This window comes from Galleria mellonella, unplaced genomic scaffold, assembly GCF_026898425.1.
Source record: "Galleria mellonella isolate WM207_F2 unplaced genomic scaffold, CSIRO_AGI_GalMel_v1 utg300, whole genome shotgun sequence".
Classification (NCBI taxonomy): Eukaryota; Metazoa; Arthropoda; class Insecta; order Lepidoptera; family Pyralidae; genus Galleria; species Galleria mellonella.
In genome coordinates, this window is record NW_026442068.1 from 696,317 (window position 1) to 718,393 (window position 22,077).

General features: G+C 33.0%; 1 protein-coding gene across 8 annotated transcripts in view; it reads left to right on the forward strand.

The window, feature by feature from the left end:
• The window catches only part of LOC113523461 (SH3 and multiple ankyrin repeat domains protein 3), a 297,001-nt gene that overhangs the window by 159,943 nt on the left and 114,981 nt on the right, over positions 1–22,077 (forward strand). For 6 of the 8 annotated variants that reach the window (XM_052895642.1, XM_052895641.1, XM_052895643.1 and 3 more), the window contains 2 exons: positions 4,280–4,439; positions 8,234–8,251. In XM_052895642.1, coding sequence (XP_052751602.1) covers positions 4,293–4,439; positions 8,234–8,251 — 165 coding nt within the window. In that variant the 5' untranslated portion in view covers positions 4,280–4,292. The remainder of the gene's footprint in view (positions 1–4,279; positions 4,440–8,233; positions 8,252–22,077) is intronic. The other 2 variants (XM_052895644.1, XM_052895647.1) reach the window with 1 other exon arrangement.

Below are 22,077 nucleotides of genomic sequence, written 5' to 3' on the forward strand. Positions count from 1 at the left end.
TACCATTTCTAATCTGTAATTGATTATAATAAATAAATAAATAAATAAACATTCCACACGCAATATAAACGAACGAAACGTAAAATAAAAGAACCACTGAATCGTAACAAAATTATCATGGCACCGACATTGTTGTAAACCTTACTTATTGCAAAGGTAATTATCACAATCGATCCAGCATTAGCGAAGGTATAATGAGACAAAAAATACAGGCGAATTAAAACTCTCGTCCTTTTGAGATCGCAAATAAAAAGAGAAATACACTTCTTTGATTGAAATACCATCCCATAAAAGAATTTATTTATGCAACCCATTGTATTTATAGTCTATTTTTATAGCCTCGTTTAGACCGCGGTCCTTTATAATGGTTTTATTTGGCTATAAACCGGGTAATTAAATTAGCACCTAGATATCGTTACAGTAAGGTTTCTGGAATGTTCGCTTCGATCGAATATAATTGGGGATTACATCTTTATTAATGAGATAAATAAAATAACAAACTGTTTGTATACATAAAAATAGTAAAATGCTCATAAATGGAATGTGATTTATTTATTTTTAATTAATGGACATAAAATGGTAACCTCGCATATGCTATTGATACACGTTGATAGAGAATCAGTAAGAAATAATAGGTGAAGATATCTCAGTTGGTCCATCGTGATGGATTCGCACTGGAATTCATTACAACGATATCCAAGGCGAGAGTGTGACTGTCTTAACAAGACACCTATAGGGTCAAAGGGATTGTTAGTAATATGGCTAAAAAGACCCATTGCTAGCAATATGCTTTTACAGGTCAATCATCTAGCAGTTTCCCTTGGAAATTATTGAGGTTGATTCTTGTCAAATTCCTATCATCTCTCGCTGGTGCCTGACCAGCAAACGAGTATACCGATAGCGCAAGCCGAGTTACCATTTCATTTTCATACTACATTATGGGGGCTAGAGTTAGTTAATTTACTAGATTAGTAATAATCCTTCCCCACATATATGTTAAGGGCAGTACCTATAACATTACACCACAATATTCATCCTTCTAAGTACATAGAAGTATTAATACACAGAATAACGGACTATGGTCTTGTAAAGTCAATTTACACGCATACAAATCGAGATATTTCCAATGATTTCTTGGAATTTAGTTTTATTAAATACAAGTTAAGCAACCTATGCCAAAGTGTGTATAATTCTATAGAAAATCTGTAGTTTAGTAGTTTTTATCGTAAAAGTGGCCGTGTGGTCCCAGCATAGAATAGGTCATCCCTTCCTTTCCCGTGGGTGTCGTAAGAGGCGACTAAGGAAGGGCGAGAGATGGGCAGCAGCGTTCTTCTTAAAACATCTCTAAAGCCTGACTGCGGTTGCCAATCCGCCTGCCAAGCGTGGCAACTACTAGAAAAATCCCCCAAAGGGGAAGCTTATGTTCAGCAGTGGACGGTTAAAACCTAATATTATGATGATTACCGTAAAAGTACATATGGCATCGATACAAAATCCTACCCTATCGATTGCTAAAAGAAATCATAAAATCGGTTCATGATTGGCGAAGTAATCGCGAAAAATAATTAGAAAAAAAAGAGCAAGTGCGAACCTTCTAGTTTTGAAACAAGCTTAATAAAGTTTTCCTTATAGTGGTGATATGTGATTATAGTAGGCGCCGTCGGCTATTGAATGAATAATTCCACAGAAATTCAACCGGATTAACGAGCGGCCAACGTTAATCATTATCCGGTAGGTAGTTAATTGAATTTTATCGGATATCTTTCTATTTAGTCACACTATAAGTTGCTTCACTCAGGTTAATTTGTGTTAACGAATCATTTGTTACGAAGAAAGTATGCTTAATATCTCATAAAATGAATGATTTACCAATAACTGTTGGGAAACGTCTTCAGCCAAGTTGTAATTTAGCCAATAATAATTGTTGAAAGACTACAATGTTCAACCCTGTACCAATTTTGATCCTTGAACCTTTTCGGAAAAAAATCGCTTTTATATTGCCGTCTATTATTGCTTCTTGCCCTTGCCTTTTTTATCTAGATATTTTATATATATATATATATATATCAGCCCTTAACTGTCCACTGCTAGATACAAGCCTCCCCTTGGGGGGTTTTGCTAGTAGTTGCTATGCTTAGCAGACGGATAGGCAACCGCATTTAAGCTTTGAAGATTACGATTTTGGATATGGTGTTTTAAGAGGGACACTGCTGCCCATCTCTCGCCTTCCCTTAGTTGCCTCTTACGACACTCACGAGAAAATAAGAGGTGGCCTATTCTATGCCGGGACCACATGGCATTACTTTTACGTACAAATAGATATTCTATACATATCTGTAACATTCTTTGAAAACAACAATAGAAGTTTTTCATTCGTTTAAACTGAATATGAATATTACAGTGCATTTTATTATATGTATATACATGGTGTGCTGTTCGTGTATACAGTATAGATGACAATTAACACTTTATATGAAGTCAAACAATTGTTGGAATACGACGTAAACACAGTGAGTTTATTAATTTCCCGTTACATAGGTATATAGACACTGTTTGTTTTTAATAAATGATAATGGCAACGCCGCCTTCGTTAACTGTATACACTGGTGAGACACCATTGAGAGATCACAGTATGAGAATGAAAAGGTAGGTCAGTTAGCCCATCGTGATAAATATACCTGGAATTCAGCACTATGTTTCCCAAGTGGACCACGTGAAGGTCGACCTGACAGGGTATATTGCTAGCAATGGGACTGGTAGCCCGCATTACTAACAATCCCTTCCCCCCGACACTTTGTATTAGATGGTCTGTCGGTTAGTTTGTCATTCGAAATTTCAGTAAAAATTAAATAAATAAACTGATATTATAAATGAAATTTGGATTAAGTGTTGTCGTTACTTACAGCTACTAAATACAGAGTACCTACCTTCGATCAAACAACACCAGTTTGCTGACCAATCAAAACGTCAAACGAATGCCTCACTTACGCACATAGTTCCTATTTAATAACGGTTAACATAACTGCGCTTTAACGTTTAAATTTAATATACATTAATCGTTAAACTTCTAGACAGTTTTGCATGTATTATATTTAGTTGGAATCGTCCATGTTATTTGAGTTCTCCTTTAGTTCGTGGGACGATATTTAGTGATGTAAGTTAGGTTTAGTTCGTGATGTTTTGCATAATCGATATTGTTCATCGAAGTTCATCATGTCGTTTCTGTTTAAAGAGTAGAATCATTGTTTCGCTGTTGGGTAGGGTGCGTGTTAGCTCAAACAGTGTTCTGAAGACAATTGCTGATAAAATGGACTGTCCTATACTAAAATATTTTGGTCGGACAGGTTATCAATGTAAGAGCGTTATGACCGCTCATTTACTAACATAGGTTAAGTCAATTTATAACTAACAAAATGGCCTTATGTAGTCTGATTAAATAAATATTATTATTATTATTATCATCATATCAACCGTTATCTGTCCGTCTGTTGAACATAAACCTCCACCTATTCGGTGTTTTTCCAGTAATTTCCACTCTTGGCAGGCGGCTTAGCAACCGCAGTTAGGTTTCGGTGACGTTTAAAGAGAGACGCTGCTTCCCGTCCCTCGTCCATCAAGTTCTCTTAGTCGCCTCTTACGACACCCACTAAAAAGGAAGAGATTGCCTATTCTATGTCTGATTAAATAAATATTATTATTATTATTATCATCATATCAACCGTTATCTGTCCGTCTGGTAATTTCCACTCTTGGCAGGCGGCTTAGCAACCGCAGTTAGGTTTCGGTGACGTTTAAAGAGAGACGCTGCTTCCCGTCCCTCGTCCATCTTGGCATCCATTGGACGATATAAGGCAGTGAAATTACAAGATATGGAGGTAGAATATCATGATCAGGGGGTATCATGATCATTACAGCGTACTATATAATTTCAATACTACTAATCATGTGTATAAGCGATGGTTACCACATTTCATCAGGTGAAAATGGAATGGTAACCCCGCGTACGCTGACAAGATACGCTGGCGGAGCACCAGTGAAGGGTGATCGATGAGAATGAAAACAGGCCAGTTAGCCCATCATGACGAATTCACAAGGAATTAACCATGATAGTTTCTAAGGAGAACCGCAAAGAGGTCGACCTGGCTGGGCATATTGCTAGCAATGGGATTCTTAATCTCCATCACTAACAATCCTTTTCCCCGCTCAGGTAGACGGTCAGCATGTTTGCTGCTAATATTACATGAAAATGATTCTAAACGCTTTATACTTTTTTTTGCAGATGGCGTAGCGTAATGGAGGGGGAGTGCTCAGAGGGCGCGGAGGGGTGGCTGTTAGTGCGCGTGCACGTTCCAGAGCTGAACGTGCAGAAGAGCCTCCAGTTTCCTAGAGACCAACTCGTTTGGGACGTCAAGCAGCAGTGCCTTGCCGCCTTGCCTAAGGTACGTTCATTGTTTTCTCTACACCAGCATTTCCTAAAGTAAATAGGAGGGTCCCATTTAAAGTTATCGAGCATTTTCAACATTTGTTCAATTGATGTTCACAATTTTTGCCTTATCTTATATAATTTTCATCATCTTTTTTTTTGTGTGTTTGTGTGTATGAAAAAAGCAATTTAAATTTTATTAAAATTAATTTGAAACAAACATGCGATAAAAAAGAACCGTCGAAATCGAGGTTACTATTTGACGAAAAAATCGCATGATTCTTTTTATTTACCCATGTAAGTAATAATTTTGTTAATATAAAAATAATAAGTATTCCATGCCTTCAAAACTTTAAGAATACTGATATACGTAATAAGTGTTTAACTTAATTTTATTTTTTTCTCGGTAATTTACGAATTTTAATAACAAGATTAATAAGATTTTTTCAAGATAAGATTTTTTAAGATTATTTTTCAAAAAAAAAAACAAGCTTTGAAAAACCTCTACTGCAAAAGAAATCGAATGTATTTTAAAAGGGATTATTAAAACTGTTGAATTATTTATATTTCATGTTTGTTTATATTAGGGCTAATTGAACATGAAGAGGTTGGTTATGAATTAATTTCATTAGATAAAATACTTAAGTTAATAATGTACAAATGTTTTAATTTAGAATTAGTAATATTTATTGTTATTAATGTCACTGATTGTGTAATAAAACCAGTACGAAGTGAAAATCTGAAAATATTGCCATTTTAAAATTAATATTTTGTCGGGAAAAATATTGTTAAACTCCCATATAGGGAGGGACTTTTAAATTTGATTTTACATTTTTTACGGTATATACATATATAAGGGCATCACGGGTGACACAGTATATTCTGTTATTTCTATAGTACTGTTCATGTCTATAGATGATAATAACCACTTTCTAGGTGGACCAGCTGCTTGTTTACTATTTTAAGTTTCATAAAAAATATACATAAAGTTTCGTTTCGTTCATTTGAGAGGCAAATATTAGAGTTCCATTATGTATATTTATATTTAATGTAAATTTTATGATATAACATTGTTGTATATAATAAAAATATTTCCTTGAAACCATAACAAATGTAATAATACATCCAACAAGGCGACCTTACTGATCAAATCTTTTAAACAGAACCTTTGACTAAGGGAGAAGATAATTGAACGGATACGTTATTATATTGAGACTTCCTACAATTACACAATAAATAGAACCTTTATACGCATTTTATGTAAATAATTTAAGAAATATCTACAAACAAAAGTATTTTTTTTTAATTTCAAATCTTTATTGTAGAACATAGGCCAGTAATAAATAATACCATATTTATCTCACTATGTACTTACTACCTTATCGTCATATTACAAAGAAAAAGAAAACTAAGTAAATTACTATAACATTAAATTAAATTACACATATATCCATGAAACACTTTAATACTTTATTATAATAACACTTCAAACAATTTCAAACAATAATAGAATAATGTGACAGTTCTGACAAAGTACAACAGTGTTTACATGTTCAATTGTTTATTACAGACCAGTGTACTTTACCAATACCAACATTAAAATATATCAAAAACAAAAAGTAAGATGTCTAGATACCTTCGTTTTATATTATTAATATAGCGTCATATTAAATATTTATTTGCATTAGAGCTACACACGTGGGAAGACGTGGGCGGTACAGGCCGGCGATACTCGTAAATTGCAATAAACGAAACAATAAAACATCGTCGATACATTCGTACAGCGATAAATATGTCTCATTCGCAGTGTCCCCTGCGGCAATAAGTAAATATTAAACTATATTTTTTTTTTATTAATATTATCTCTATTGGTAACATAGAATGTCTTTATAATTACAACAAACTATTTGTGATTTAATTACGTCTATCGCCGTTAGGTACCGATAATGGGTTAAGTTTTAATTGACGCATTATAGAAATTATAGTATATGCAACTATTTTAATCAATACGATAAAATTCATAGAAACTTAATACGGTGAGTCGATTGTTCCTATTTGCGGGTTAATCTTAGCTTTTTTTATTTATAAAAAAAAAGTACATGCCCAATACCAAAGAATAATAACAACAATTAAAACAAAATACAATCCATTATAAAGAAAACATCAAATAATACAGTAATATATAATAATATAAAAAATAATAAAAGATAGAATACATTAATAATAATTTTATTATGTAAAATATTATAACAACTAATTATTTCATTTCTGCATAATTTGTTACCGCTCTGAGAAACTCTATGATAGTAGTTGTAATAAAATAAGTCAAATATATTAGTTTAGTTCGTATTTATTATATTATAAGATAATATACTTAGAGTGTCTCCATACAAATTCTTTCCCAAAACAGGTCAACTTTAGGTTATTAGGCTTACCATAATATACATTTATTACTCAGTATATAAAAGAAATTATATTGTAAGATTAAATTGAATAACAAAAGTGATACAAAATCATTACGAATATATTTGAAAAAGAAACAGTGCATAATGATTAGTAATTATGCTTATCTTTACTCAGTGCTTTGATTTATATCTGAGTACAGACATAAAATATGTTTACGTTTTTGAATTATTAAAAATTGCCGCCATTTTTATTAATACACGTATATTTATTTATAAGCTACACGTACATAATGTATATTTATATTAATCAGAAAAAAATATTCCAAATTCAAATTTAATAAACCTGGAAAATTTTTAATCCAATTAGTTACTTGCGACACTGATATAAGCACATTTTGTTTTAAAAAAATAGTCGGCGAAACAATAAATTAGCTGACTAAATATTAACACATTTCTGATACTCTCTGATCTATCTATATAATCTTAGTTTATATATTAATTACTTAACTTAAGTACCTGCTATTTTTCTTGCACCAAGTGCCCGTATCTAACTAGATCTCGGAAAAATCGCCGCTCAACGGACCAACACACTCGACAATACAAACCAGTTTTCACATACCGTTACGGGGAAGTAATTTCTTAAACGTACAGACTTCGGTCACGTGAATCGAAAGATACACGCCGCTTGACATTTGCATTCCGATATGTTGTCGGACAGAATTGGCGCGAAAACAATATTATGTAGACTAGATCACAGATTAAGTACCTAATAATTATTACGGTATTCAAGAATCAGCACTACCTTTATTTTAATGTTATTAAAGAAATAATCTATGCAACCATCTACCATCATCACAGCAATAAAATGTATATTATCTTAAAATAACAGTGTTGTACCACCATTTATAATATGTTACTATCCAATATATTGATAAGACATGAAAAGATCTATATCGTATAAAATTTCCAAATTCAGTGTTGGTACTAGTTGCATAGTTTTCGTACAAGCTATTTGTTGTTAGATGTGACGCGAGCCCGGACTAGGTAGGTACTTTAGTTGTAATTTTTTTATTTAAAAACATGACGTTCGAAATATATTCCATGTATGAACTGAAGATCAGGCTGTATGGCCTAGTTCGTTTGCATTTCCTCTTGTGGATAAATTGATGCTACTAATACTACTTCCATGTATAAATAAATATATCTATGAGTAAAAGCTATTTTTTTTTATTTTTGCAATTAATTGGTACGGAGTTAATTTTATTTCTGCGGTAGTTTCCATTAATATACTAACAATCATTTAATCCATATATCTATATTCTTGTAATATTACTTACTTTTCATTTAATTAATATATTATGTATTGTATATTGTTTTCGGTGGTGACTTCGGCGCCAAACCACAGGTGGCCACTTGGTACAGGGTACGTGATAATTTTAATGCAACCATGTATATGCAACCCCTGTATAACGGTGTTAAAATGTTATAAACCTGCATGAGTCAAGAAGTTATTCGAAAGAATCTCAGCATATATTAAAACGCAAGATTTATGTATATTGCATGATAAAATGTCTAATATTAATTCAATGCATGATAATTAATACCCTATTTAAACTGTTAATATCTAATTTAAACAATTCCATTCCAAAATAGAAATGTTTAATCACAATAGTCCTACGCTATCTTACGTAAACTGTAATGTATTTATTATTCTGTCCAACAAAACCAAGATGATGACTGGTGGGCGAAATTGACCCTTATAGACATATAGTTTAAAACTCAAAATGTCAACACCTGTCATAATTCTATATCTATACATTACCTTCATGACATAGTCCTATTATACTGTATAATTACGTTTTTTTTTTGTTGGTTTAGGAATGGTTTGAAATAGAAACATCTCTGCGTAAAATTTAATTACTGGTCAATTTCTAAACTATAAAAATCATTACTCACGTAGGTATTAAAAACTTTTACGTAATTGTATGTTATTCTTGGATATTAGACAGATATTTATATGTGTGTTTAGAGATTATATGTGTAAATTCCTTTAATTCCTTTAATCTTAATAATATTTTCACTAAAAAATACATACCTACATACTTATATTCTTATATTGGGTTACAAGTATTGTAAATGGAAAATTAGTAATAATAAACATGATATAAATAATCAAATAATCTCAAAGGCGCTAAAATATTCAATTTATTTTTATACAATCCGAACTTTAATTTTAGGCATTAATATTTATCTCTAACATGTCCTTGAATTGAAAAGATTTAGAAGATTGTCTGTTAATCTTTTTAATCCAAATAATCTAATCTAACGTACCCACTGTTGGCAATACCAGCCAACAATTTTTCAAATTATTAAATTGGCAACACTGATAACGCGGGCGATAGATTATTTTCCCGCTCTTTTTAAGCTATTAATTCATCGCATTATACGTGTAAGTCGTGTACTGTTTCATTCAACCTCTAATAAAAATTATAAGTGCATTATAGAGGAGTTTGAGTTGCACCATCTAGTCCACTTAACTAGTAGTAGTTATACTGTCTTCTCGAACATTCGGTCCTTACATTTGGTTTAACGCCCACCATACATGGTGAAATAGAATTTTAATCACAAGCATCCTTTTACCAATGAAACTAACCAATTTCCGAAAGAAACACAGGATGGGAAACGACAAAAAAATGTTTAACTTCCCATATTAACACGACGTTTTCAGATATCAAGTTAATATAAGAAACTCTTTTGCAAAATATGACCAAGTTGGTAATTTTTTGCTAGTAGTATTCTACTAATATTATAAATGTCAAAGTTTGTACAGATGTTTGGATGTTTAGATGTTTGTGCGTTAGTTACTGATTTACGCTTGAACGGATGAATAGATTTGAATGAAATTTAGTACATGAGAAGGCTATATCTTACGCATTATATGTAATTATTTATGTCGACTGTACACATATTTTAAATTTGAGGATGCTCTACTAGTTTCGAACTCAATAGGAGCCCTTATTCATGTGCGCGTATAATAATAAAAATTACAACACAGTATGTCTCACGATAGTTATCATTTAACACGTACAATACTTCAGATACAAACGAACAATGCCGCGGGAAACGGCTAGTATTCCCATAAAACTATACTAATAATTTCTGTTCTACTCAATACACATTTTTATAACTATTCTACATCTTTATTGCTTATGTAAAACTGTTTGATTCAAGCAATATGTAAGTTACGACGGCCGTTGCAATTCTTGGACGTTATGGCATTCGTCACACAATTGCATGCGTGGTTTTTACGATCATGGCAACATAATAGTGTATACAACTCTTAAACTCTATCCATAAATTATGTAATGCTAATTCCAGTACCTAACGCTTCATTCGAATTAAACTAATATTTCTAACTGCCTGATTTATAACTGTCTAAACTCATCTCTACATGTACAAAACATAAAAATTAACAATTTATCTTATTTTAATGCATGAGTGATTCACTGCATTGTATCTTCATTCGCTGTATTTCATCGAATGCTGTTAACGCCACTAATTTGATTTATAAGATGCCAAAAGTATTAAAAAACTTAATATAGGGCAAGTTTACACATTTAATAAAATACAAATAGCATAAAAGAAGTTGTTCGTTGTCTATTGATGTTATTGTGTTCTATTGAAATAAATTTCTGACCAATTTACTACTATAATACAAATTCATAATAATAACAAACGTGAGTCATAACCTTTATTTGACTTCTTCTATTTTTTATTAATTATTCAATTGATAAAGCTAAAAATATTTTACTTATGCATGATTTTTATTGTAATTAAAAGTGAAAGATAGATTTTATATTTGATGAAAAAAAAAGTACAAATTTGTAGTTTAATGACTTTTAAATGTAACAAGAGAGATCTAGCACAGAGCAAGTATACAGAGTAACCGCATCACAGAGATCACAGATCACACGGTACACAAAGTAGTACCACTATCTAAGAGACATTAATGTTTATGGTTACATTCAAACAACTTAGCATTAGCATATTCAAGGCACTTATTTTACACTAGCGGCCCGTTCCGGCGTCGCACGGGTGGACATTTTAAAAAGTGGCCATTAAGGCTGCACACGCGACGGAAGCTTAAAAATGGAGTAACTTCTCCCATTTTCCCAACATTTCCCATCACTGCTCTGCTCCTATTGATCGTAGTGTGATGAAATGTATACTATAACCTGCCCAGGAGTATAAAGAATAATTGTACCAAGTTTTGTTAAAAATCCGTCGAGTAGTTTTTGTTTCTATAACGAACATACAGAGAGACAAAAAAATTACTGATTGCATTTTTGGCATCAGTATCGATTACTAATCACCCCCTGATAGTTATTTTGGAAATATATTTCAAGTACAGAATTGACCTCTCTACAAATTTATTATAAGTATAGAAGATAAGCTCAGTATAGAAAATATTCTCGTATTTTTATATGCAGTATCAGCCAACATTAAAAAGAGGTATGCTTTCGAAATATTAGAATCCGTATACAACAGCAACCGACCAACGGTCGGTGGCCTACTTACCACAACCAGCATATCTTTCACTGGACACTTTAACAGAGCACCTCTTTGTCATTCTTTCGACGAAACTCCGACACATCTTCGACATATTGTGCGGCTCATTTTTCCGGGACACTTGAAAGGAATGGAAATAGGACCCGCATAATATATCGGGGCGAAGTGTCCTTTCGAATACCCCTTCGCACAATAGATTCAGAAATTCACACGATGAACTTCGAAATGTATATTGGGTTGATATATCCCATATAAGTAATTCGCTGATCGTTATTTAGCATTTATTGCGTCGTCTATGTCAAATCTAATGTACACTCAGCATTCAGCCATAATCATCATCATGCCAGTCTTCTCCATAAGGAGAGTTTTGTCAGTAGTTGCAATGACTGGCAGGCGGGTTGGTTTTTTTTTTGATGGATGAAAATGGATTGGTAACTCTGCCTGCGCTAACAGGATACGTTGGCGGAGCACCAGTGAAGGGTGATCGATGAGAATGAAAACAGGTCAGTTAGCCCATCATGATGAATTCATCAGGAATTAACCATGATAGTTTCCAAGGGGAACCGCGAGGAGGTCGACCTGGTTGGGTATATTGTTAGCAATGGGATTCTTAGTCTCCATTACTAACAATCCCATTCCCCCCAGGCGGGTTGGTTAGGCTTTAGTGACGTTTTAAGAGAGACGCTACAGCCTGTCTCTACCATTAAGTTCCCTTTGTCACCTCTTACAATATACGTGAAATGAACGAGTGGTCTATCTGTACCAGGATCACACGGCAATCCAGTAATATATACATATATATTATGAAAAAATCTGTCGTTATATTCTAGCTTTTGCCTGCTATTTTGTACGCATGGATTTCACAGATAAGCAAACTTATGAATGGAACCTTTTCTGGATGGTATGTTAAGATAAAACATAGGTATACCAGATTTTAATTTATAACTTCAGGAATATCGCATCCAATTTGGTGCAATAGTTTTTGCATAATATCAGAACGGACATACAGACAGTCAAACGGACAAAATTTCTAAATAATATTGTTTTGACATCTGTTGCTCCTATTAAACGAGTTTTAATAGGAGCAATCACATCAATTGTTCTTAAATACCTCTCATGTACAAACATACAGTTACTTTTCTATTATTATATCATAAGATCGTGTCATTTCTAAATTCTTTCATTAATTGTGCCAATTTGCAATCTTCTTTTTTACCAACTTTATATATAAAAAGAGATTGAAATCTTGTTGTCTGTTAAGTAACTTAAAACAAAAACAAGAGGACAAGATATTTTACATCCCGTTAGAATAAATATATATTTGAAAGGTCTAAAAGATAATAATGATAAATACATTTTGTAAGTCTATATGTATGTTTGAGTCCCACTACAGTTGTGCCGAAATATCTGCTTATAAAAAAATAAATACATATCCATTTCCTTTAGATTTTACAAGTTATATCTAATAAATTATCATTTGCAATGATCTTATCTATAACAATCTCTTTCGTAATCTAAGTAATCAATTTCTCTACAGCAAACTTGCATCTGTCTAAAGTTAATCGAATTAGCTAATCATAACGGTTGTTTCAATGGCGGATCGAAACTGTATAATATTAGAGATAATAGTGCAACAATTTGGCTTGATTAAAACTGTAATGCTATTTACAGGATATCCGCTAATATTTAACTATTAAAAAATTTAAGATTGATTATTATTTAATAGTGAAGCATGTTTAATTCTATTACTAGTTATAATTTGTTTTATGCAACTTAGAATGGCAAACAAGCTGACGGCCCACCTGTTGCAAAGTGGTAACCGTCGCCTATAGACATGAGCAGTACTATGGACATAACAAAGTATAATGGTATTGTTCCTCGGTACCCTGTAAATTCACTACCATATCCTACCTTTCAAACCAAAACACAGCCATGCAAATATAACTGCTTCACGGAAGGAACATAAATGGTACAGAGATGCCCAAACAAACGACTTTTGAACAAAGTCTCCTTCGGGTAAAAATATAATGCTATATATTACAATATAATATAATATATATATATATATATATATATATATATAATATTAATATACAATTACATATACATATTTACTTCAGCCAATAGTAATAAGCAAATAGTATAAGAGAAGTGTAGATTGAAATACGATGTAGTGATAAAAATCGAAAACAGGAATATTGCGATGGTCTGGCCCTTCGGAGAAGATGGATGAAAGAAGAATTACGAAAGAGATTTATCGAGCAAAAATGAATGCAGATATCAGTAGGGGCCGCCCTAGACGGGCATATGTCGACCAAATAGGGGACGTGCTGGAAAAGGGTCAAAATAAAAGTAGCTGTACCGGTGAGCGTGTAGATTGATGAATGTGGAAGAAGCGAAAGAGGCTTGTTTGAATAAATGTATTTGGCGTTGCATTGTTTCTGCCTACCCTAATGGAAGACAGGCGTGACAGATATGTATATATATATATGGAAGATTTTTTTTTTTATTTTGTATAAGTTCCAGTTTTAAGTACTATATAATGAACAAAATGCTTGACCAGAGAAAACCATGTTTTGCAATATTCTCGAAATACCTTTTGAATTAAAAACTGATATTTTGAAAGACTTATTTAACAAAAAATTAAGGTATTTGTAAAAAAAAAAATTTAAAACATATTTCGAAAATAATTCTCCTGAAACTAGAACTAGAACCGTAGTGATGTTACAAAATATTTTTACGTAAAATTTTGCAGAAATAATAAACGTATATCGAGACATGCATATCCAAACCTGGAATTCTTCCTTTATATTTATAGAAAGGTCGGTGCAAGGAAATAAAATAACAAAGCCGCGCAATGTTTGCTAGCCTACGTGAATATCATTCTCGACTCTTGTTTTATAGTACACTAGCGATCCGCCCCGGCTTTGCTTGAGTAGGTAGCTAGAAAGATAAATCAGTATTTTATATTAGCTATACAAATATAATTTTCGTAGAAAACTCTATTATAAGAGGTGAAGAAGACAAAGTATTTGAATGAAGTTTGGTACACAGGTAGATTACATTCTAACCTAATACATAGAATAATTTATATACTGATTGACGCGATCAAACCGCGGAAAATAGCTTGTAATAATAACATAATAAGTACAAAAACATAAACTAACTTAAAATTCTGGAAAGAACTGGCGACTGTGCTAGGGATGCACCAACCTGGTAACCTGTAAATCTTACATATCATCAGTACATATCACCTCTTGTCAAAATATTATCCGACCTATCCTGTAGTAAGAGAGTAAATTATTATAAATATGTATGAATTGAAAAGAAAATATATGAGCATGTATTATAATGTATCGAGGTATGTAAATAAATAAAAAGTAAATTCGATTGTGTGAAATTATATATATATATATATATATATATATATTAAATAAGAACATATAAAATATATGCACCGTGCATGCATTCAGTGACCTCACAATTATATTAAATAAGTGACCAAGGCTAGCAAGACCGGGTAGGGTGGGGTCGCTATCAAAAAGCCCAATTATTGCTCAAAATGCCCGAAAAAAATCACTATGCACTCTGACAAATAAAACTCTTTGGGAGTGGTTGCATAGCTTACGTTCATTATACCAAACGTGGGCGAAAAAACCAGTTCGTCTGTCACTGGTTATAGCATGTAATTAATTATAGGATTTAATTACAAAATATAAGTGCTAACGGCGTCTTTAATTAAGACAAAATTAATATTGGCTAAATTAATTACCTTATTATTTTTTAACAGATTAAATAATGAGATGATATAATAATAGTAAATAATTTTAATTCTAATAAACTTAATAATAAACGTTTTTGAATAGTATTTTTTTATGAAACTACTTGTTGTTATTTTTTTTTTAATAAGACACTGCTGCTTCTTTTTTCAAATATTAGTTAAGTTTACAACGAAAGATTTTGAATGGATAAAATGACTATCATAAACTTTGTATTTATAAAAAGAAGCATTAAAGACAAAAAGTCATTTACAAATAAAAACAAAATTAAACTAATGCACATTACAATCAACTAAATTAAATTCGGATTACCAGAGGGAGACTTTGTACAAAAGTCGATTGCTTGGGTACCTCTGTCCCATTCACTCTGTTATGTCCATGGTACTGCTCATGTCTATAGGCGACTGTTACCACTTTCCATCAGGTGGACCGTCAGCTTGCTTGCCATTCTAAGTTGCATATAAAAAAACAACATTATGTGAAATATCGCAATAATATCGAGTAACCCTATCAATTGCAAAAAAAATACGAGTTAATTAAGAACCTATTACTAGAACCTATTTGGCAGCCGCTTGAGAAATAAAACGCGGTGTTCGTTTGACGTAAGACCGATTATATTAATAGAGACATGTTTCGCCTCATGTCCATATCAATAAGCCATATACCGGCGAAGCAAACACGTGGCCCCGTGAAGCGGGCCATATATAGGATTTTGTAGTTATGTAACAATACAAATATTTGACTCGAGTCCTCGATAAACCAGTCTAGGAGACTGCCATGTGTGAAAAGGACGTTAATATAGGCTTGCGAAATCGATGGGCGTTTTGTCCGGGGAAAAGTCTTCATTTTGTACAGATTAAGATTTTTTCTTTTTTTTTCTATAAAATAGTGCAAGAGGCAATCTCATTAAACGGTTTTTTTTAATGGGTGATAATGGAATGGTGACCCCGCCTGCGCTATCAGGAAAAGCTGGCGGGGCACCAGTGCAGAAATTCTACTAGAATTAACTACGACGGTTTCCAGGGGAAACTGCATGGAGATCAACCTGATAGGGTGTATTGCTAGCAATGGGTCAATTAGATCCCATAACTAACAATCCCTTTCCCCCCTCATCAAATTTCATTTATAAGGTTATTTGAGTAAAAGAGAAAAGATGTTAATTAATTATGAATCTATTTTCATCATTATTTTAGAATCGAAGCCTTTCAATAAGGTTAATTACTGTATCGCAGAATGAATTTAAAAATCAAATCAGAGTTAGTAGAGTATGTGAACATGCACAATTTTAATTACCTTCTATCTGGTGAGCTTCAAGTTCGTTGACCCCTGTGTCATAAAAAAACAATACACTAAAGGTAAATTGATAATAACTTCTTCTTAAAAACCTTTAATAACTGAACAGATTTCGCAGAATTATTTATAATATTAGTAAAGATTATCACTAGACTAAATGCATTTGTACACAAATGATAGTGTAGGTGTAATCTCACAGAATGATCCTAGTAGCACAAATTACTAATAGTAATGCAGGTAAGTACAAGATTATTACGCGAATCTCGTATTGTATACACTATGTATACGCCTACGCTACTACAAATATACTAAGCCAAAGAACGCGTATAAATAAATTATATATAAAAAATAAACTTTAAAACTGAGCAACCTAACCCACACATAATTTACGAAATTCAAAACAATAGAGTACAGGCACACGTCTCTATCAACAAAATTTTATATCGCTGTGATAGACTGGTTATATTATATAATATTAACATATATGTATATAGATCTAGATTAATTTCCTTTTTTATAATTTAAAATTATAAAAAAGAAAATTTATCTAAATAAATTAGTATTCTATAGTTGATTTGTTTAAATTAAATAAACAAATAATATATTTGTTTAAATTAAATTAAATAAAAGTGTACAACGAGGTACAACCCCTCATAAACTAGATTAAGTTTGCTATATATAGTAATAGTCATATTTTCTAAATTATCATAATAATAATTGAATATGATTCAATTAACGATCTTTTTTGCATTATCTTTATGTTTTTTTTTTTAATATATATTTAAATTATATCGAGGTTTTAACCAACAAGTTTTATAGTAAATTCTTTTGAGTATACATTTGCCAGTCTTTATCTTTTCCAATATAATGACTAAATTATTTATTCACTCGTGCGGTTTTCTAGCGATAATGAACTAAATACCTGCTCTTATTTACACACAATAGCCAGTCTATATAAATGTTTTATTAACAAGAAACTGTATACGTTTTAATAAGTTATTAAAATAATTTAATTGTGTGTTAAAAAAGACCTACTTCAGTTGTGAAAACCCCAATTTATATATTAATATTTTGAATTAAAAATAAACTACACGACTGATTTAATAAGATTTCTATGATATATGGTTTCTATAAAATATATGGTTTTAAATAAAAAAAAAGATCTTTTCAAATTGTTTTACAACTATCGGAATTATGAGGAAGCAAATATAAAAAACTAAACGAATGAGAATCTCCTTCTTTTTGAACTCGGTTGACAAATAGAATTTTGCGTCGCAAAAAAATCACGTTTTTCAAAGCACTTTCTTCCACGCACAACCACTCTTTGGAATCAACTTCCAGCAGCAGTATTTCCGAACCGATATGACAACGTAACCTTCAAGAAAAGAGCATATTCCTTTTTAAAAGGCCGGCAGCACACCTGCAATGCCGCTGGTGTTGTGGGCGATCATGGGCGGCGGTAGTCACTTACCATCAGGTGAGCCGTATGCTCGTTTGCTCCCTATGTTGTAAAAAAATCGCTTTAAACACGATAATTATTAGAGTAAACCCTATAGATGCAAAAAAACATAACAAAATTGGTCCAGAATTATCGATGTATATAGAAAAATATTAATAGATATCCAGTTTCCTTTCGAGCCATTTTCTTTTTGAAGTCACTTAAAAACATGTAAGTTCTAACATTTAATTCATACTAGTTAAAGTTTTAAAATATTTTAGTATATGGATATATACTTACATTATCATATCTGTTACTAACAAACGTATCTTATACATATATCGATTTTCGGTTGATGTAATATGAATATTTTTTTTTTTTTTTTTTTTTACTACACAGGGGGCAAACGAGCATGCGGCTCACCTGATGGTAAGTGACTACCGCCGCCCATGATCACCCACAACACCTACGGCATTGCAGGTGTGCTGCCGGCCTTTTAAAAAGGAATATGCTCTTTTCTTGAAGGTTATGTTGTCGTATCGGTTCGGAAATACTGCTGCTGGAAGTTGATTCCAAAGAGTGGTTGTGCGTGGGAGAAAGTGCCTTGAAAAACGCACGGTGGAGGACCGCCACTTGTCCAGATGGTTGGGATGAAATTTTAGTTTATGGCGGGTTGTACGATGGTGAAAATCTGCAGCAGGTATCAATCCGAACAATTCTTCAGAGCACTCCCCATGATAAATTCGGTAGAAAATGCACAGAGATGCAACATCTCTACGCAGTTCCAGTGGGTCGAGCCGGACAGTAAGACGCCGATCGTCAACAATTCGAGCTGCCCGACTTTGAATGCGGTCTAACGGAAGGAGTTGGTACTGTGGCGCTCCTGCCCACAGGTGAGAACAGTATTCCATGTGTGGCCTCACTTGAGCTTTATATAGTTTCAGGCGGTTTTCTGGCGTGAAATACCGTCTCACCCTATTGAGCACCCCCAACTTTTTGGAAGCTATCTTAGCTTTTTCCTCCAGATGACCGCAAAACTGGACGTCGCTAGATATATCGACGCCAAGAATCCCCAGACTCGACTTATTATCGAGGGAAGTGCCCCGAAAGTAAGGAGATACGACAAACGGTGTCTTTTTTGCGGTGAACGCGCAGACTTGTGTCTTCTTAGGGTTAAAGTGAACAAGATTGCGTTCACCCCAGATCGAAACTTTGTCGAGCGAAGTTTCGATTTCAGACACAAGTCTGTTCCGGAGCTCATCGGTATGTGCCCGCGAGATCTTTGCATGACCGGTGTATAATGCATCTCCTGTACTGTCGTCTGCATAACAATGAATATCACTGATCTGTAACATATCATTGATATGCAGAAGAAACAGTGTCGGAGATAGTACACAGCCTTGCGGGACACCAGCATTCACAGGTTTTAAGTCAGAGCATGCTCCGTTCCTTAAGAAAACTGGCGACCCAACTGCACAATCTCGCAGGCAACCCAAACGAAGGTAGTTTTGAGATTAGTGCCCTATGCCACACCCGATCAAAGGCTTTCGCAATATCCAGACTAACAGCTAAGGCCTCTCCCTTATTCTCGATTGCCACCGCCCATCGGTGTGTTAAATAAACTAAAAGATCACCAGCCGAGCGCCCCCGTCGAAAGCCGTACTGGCGATCTGAGATCAGCTGGCGATCCTCTAGGTACCGGAGCAGTTGATGGTTAACAACTATATATATGCTAAATGTTGTCTAATTAAGATTCAATATCTTATATATTAATAATATCTCATTCTTTGTAAAATAAAAAAGTAAATTTTATAAATATTTTATCCTGTTTTTAATAAATAGAGCCATTGTTATAAGGGTGAATGAAATTCGCTAAACAAACTTTGGAGGCGGTCGCTATCGGGGCAAAGTTAAAACGGTTGTATTTTACATTTTGCTCGGTCGTAAACCCCACTTTGGTAAGGTTATCTGGTAATAAGGCATTCCCACTTATCCCTTTGAACGTGCTAGAAGCTAATCGAATTAATTTTATTAGGTGTCGGCTTAGACCAATAAACAACGTCAGTCTATACGCTAGGCCGACAGGCTGAGCGCAAGAGCTGAGAAGGTAACAACTTGCTCGCTAGTTCCAAAGCCTTGTTCGTTCCAACGTTTTGTGTTTATTTTACGTGAAACACATCGGTTTCGAATGAAAGCAATAATATTTACTTTTACCGAATATTTTAACAGTTTGAAGGCTGAGATAGCAAATAACTATATTTTCTTGACATTTTATATCTCTAGATGACCATTAGAAATTTAAACTCTTTATTTGACACTAAAAATAATAAATAGAGAACATTTTAAAAGAGATCATACTTCACAAAAGACGCCCTTATTGCTAATAGCTGTTTGTATCAATACTGTTTTTTTTCGTAAAATTGTTTCTATTTTCAAAAACGAAATTTCACTAATCTATGAATAGATTAATCTAAATTGAAATGACAAATGCTTAATAAAAATAGACTAAAATATTAGAGTGTTCAACCAAATGAAGCTAGTAATTAAGTTAATGAACAGAACGTCGAAAATGTATTACTTGTCCCCACAAGTGTGGGCATTGACGTGTCTCCTTACAATTAGTTCGATAAGGGTGAGGCGACACTACATATTCAGAGAACCATTTTTATGGCTTAAGACGATATTCTATAAGAGCTATATTTCTTTGACTGGTTTAAGTAACGAATCTTTTTTCTCGTCGATTCAATTTAGCCCTAAACATTTGATGAATGTAGACAAAGAAACTATTCTCGATTCTGTCTATCATTACGTAAAAAATTTAACATTTATTACTTAAAACATTCATTCACTATTTATAGTATAAGTACTTTCTTATTTTAATTTGCATAAAGTATTTTAATTATCGAAATCCATTCGTAAAAACTAGTGTTAGCATGCATTAATAGGATCTCAAAAAAATCTCCTTCTTTTATTATTTTTTTTTAGGAATAAAAAATATATGTAGTATCTGAAATATTATAATGACCTCCAAAATCTAACGAATTCATTACTACAATTAAGGATTCAAACCTTGTGACTACATCAGTGTTATTTTATGCAATTCCACTAACATTATACGAACAGTCACACTCATTGAATTATAACTAGTACTCATTGAAACAAATAGAAACGAAATAAACACCCATTTCACAATTTCAATTTCCAATGAGAAATTAAGTGTATGTTACACGATGCGCGGTACATCGCTCGCGGCCACTAAACACACTGACAGGCTGTTTATTTTCCAAGTATTCCTCTACTCGTGTACAAAATAGATTCAGTTCTTTTACAAAGCCAAAGGAAATACCTGTACGGTCGTTCCCCGGGAGCCATTTGGAATTCTTCACGGAACATTGATAAGTAACGTGGAAGACATCCAGGGTATCGATAGTGGACTATTACGCCCTATTACCGGCGCTCTCCTCAATTCTCTGTATGTATACGCTCAAGTTATGTGCATAAAATATCAGCTTATATTTTATTTGGACATCGCTAGGCCTGTTTTAATGTATCTCTATATATGACAAGAGATAACAAGATCTTTGCTTAATATGGTAGAACGATGGGACGAGATGTTTACATCAACATGATAGAAAAAATAACATTCTCAAAATCGACTAATCTTTGCAAATACTCTATATACAAAAAATATATTTTACAATTTATTGGGTGTAAGTAAAAATTGCTTACAATTCTTAAAACAATCTTATCTGCTACAAAATTTCTTCGCATAACGTCAGATATCCACGAATATTCCTATAAACTACTAAAATAACCTTAAAGATATATAACGATGGAATAACGAACCGGTAGCAAATCATATTCACATATCTCCTGCTCGTCATACTGACATTTCAATTAAGCTTCACAAGAATAAGGATAAACTGGAACAACTGTAGAACAAGTCTCGCCGGCGGAACAGTGCAGAGAGGAACACTAACAACTCACAGATCGACTGTCTCACAACAGAGCTAGAATTATGAGTTTAAATCGTTTGTACTCTAATATGGTAATCTACAACTTTGAACGTTTTTTATGACTCACAGAAATGTTTATATTTAGACTTCTAGACTCACAAATTATGAGTACTAACATTAAATAAACCTCTTGCTTTATTTCCAGTCACTTTTT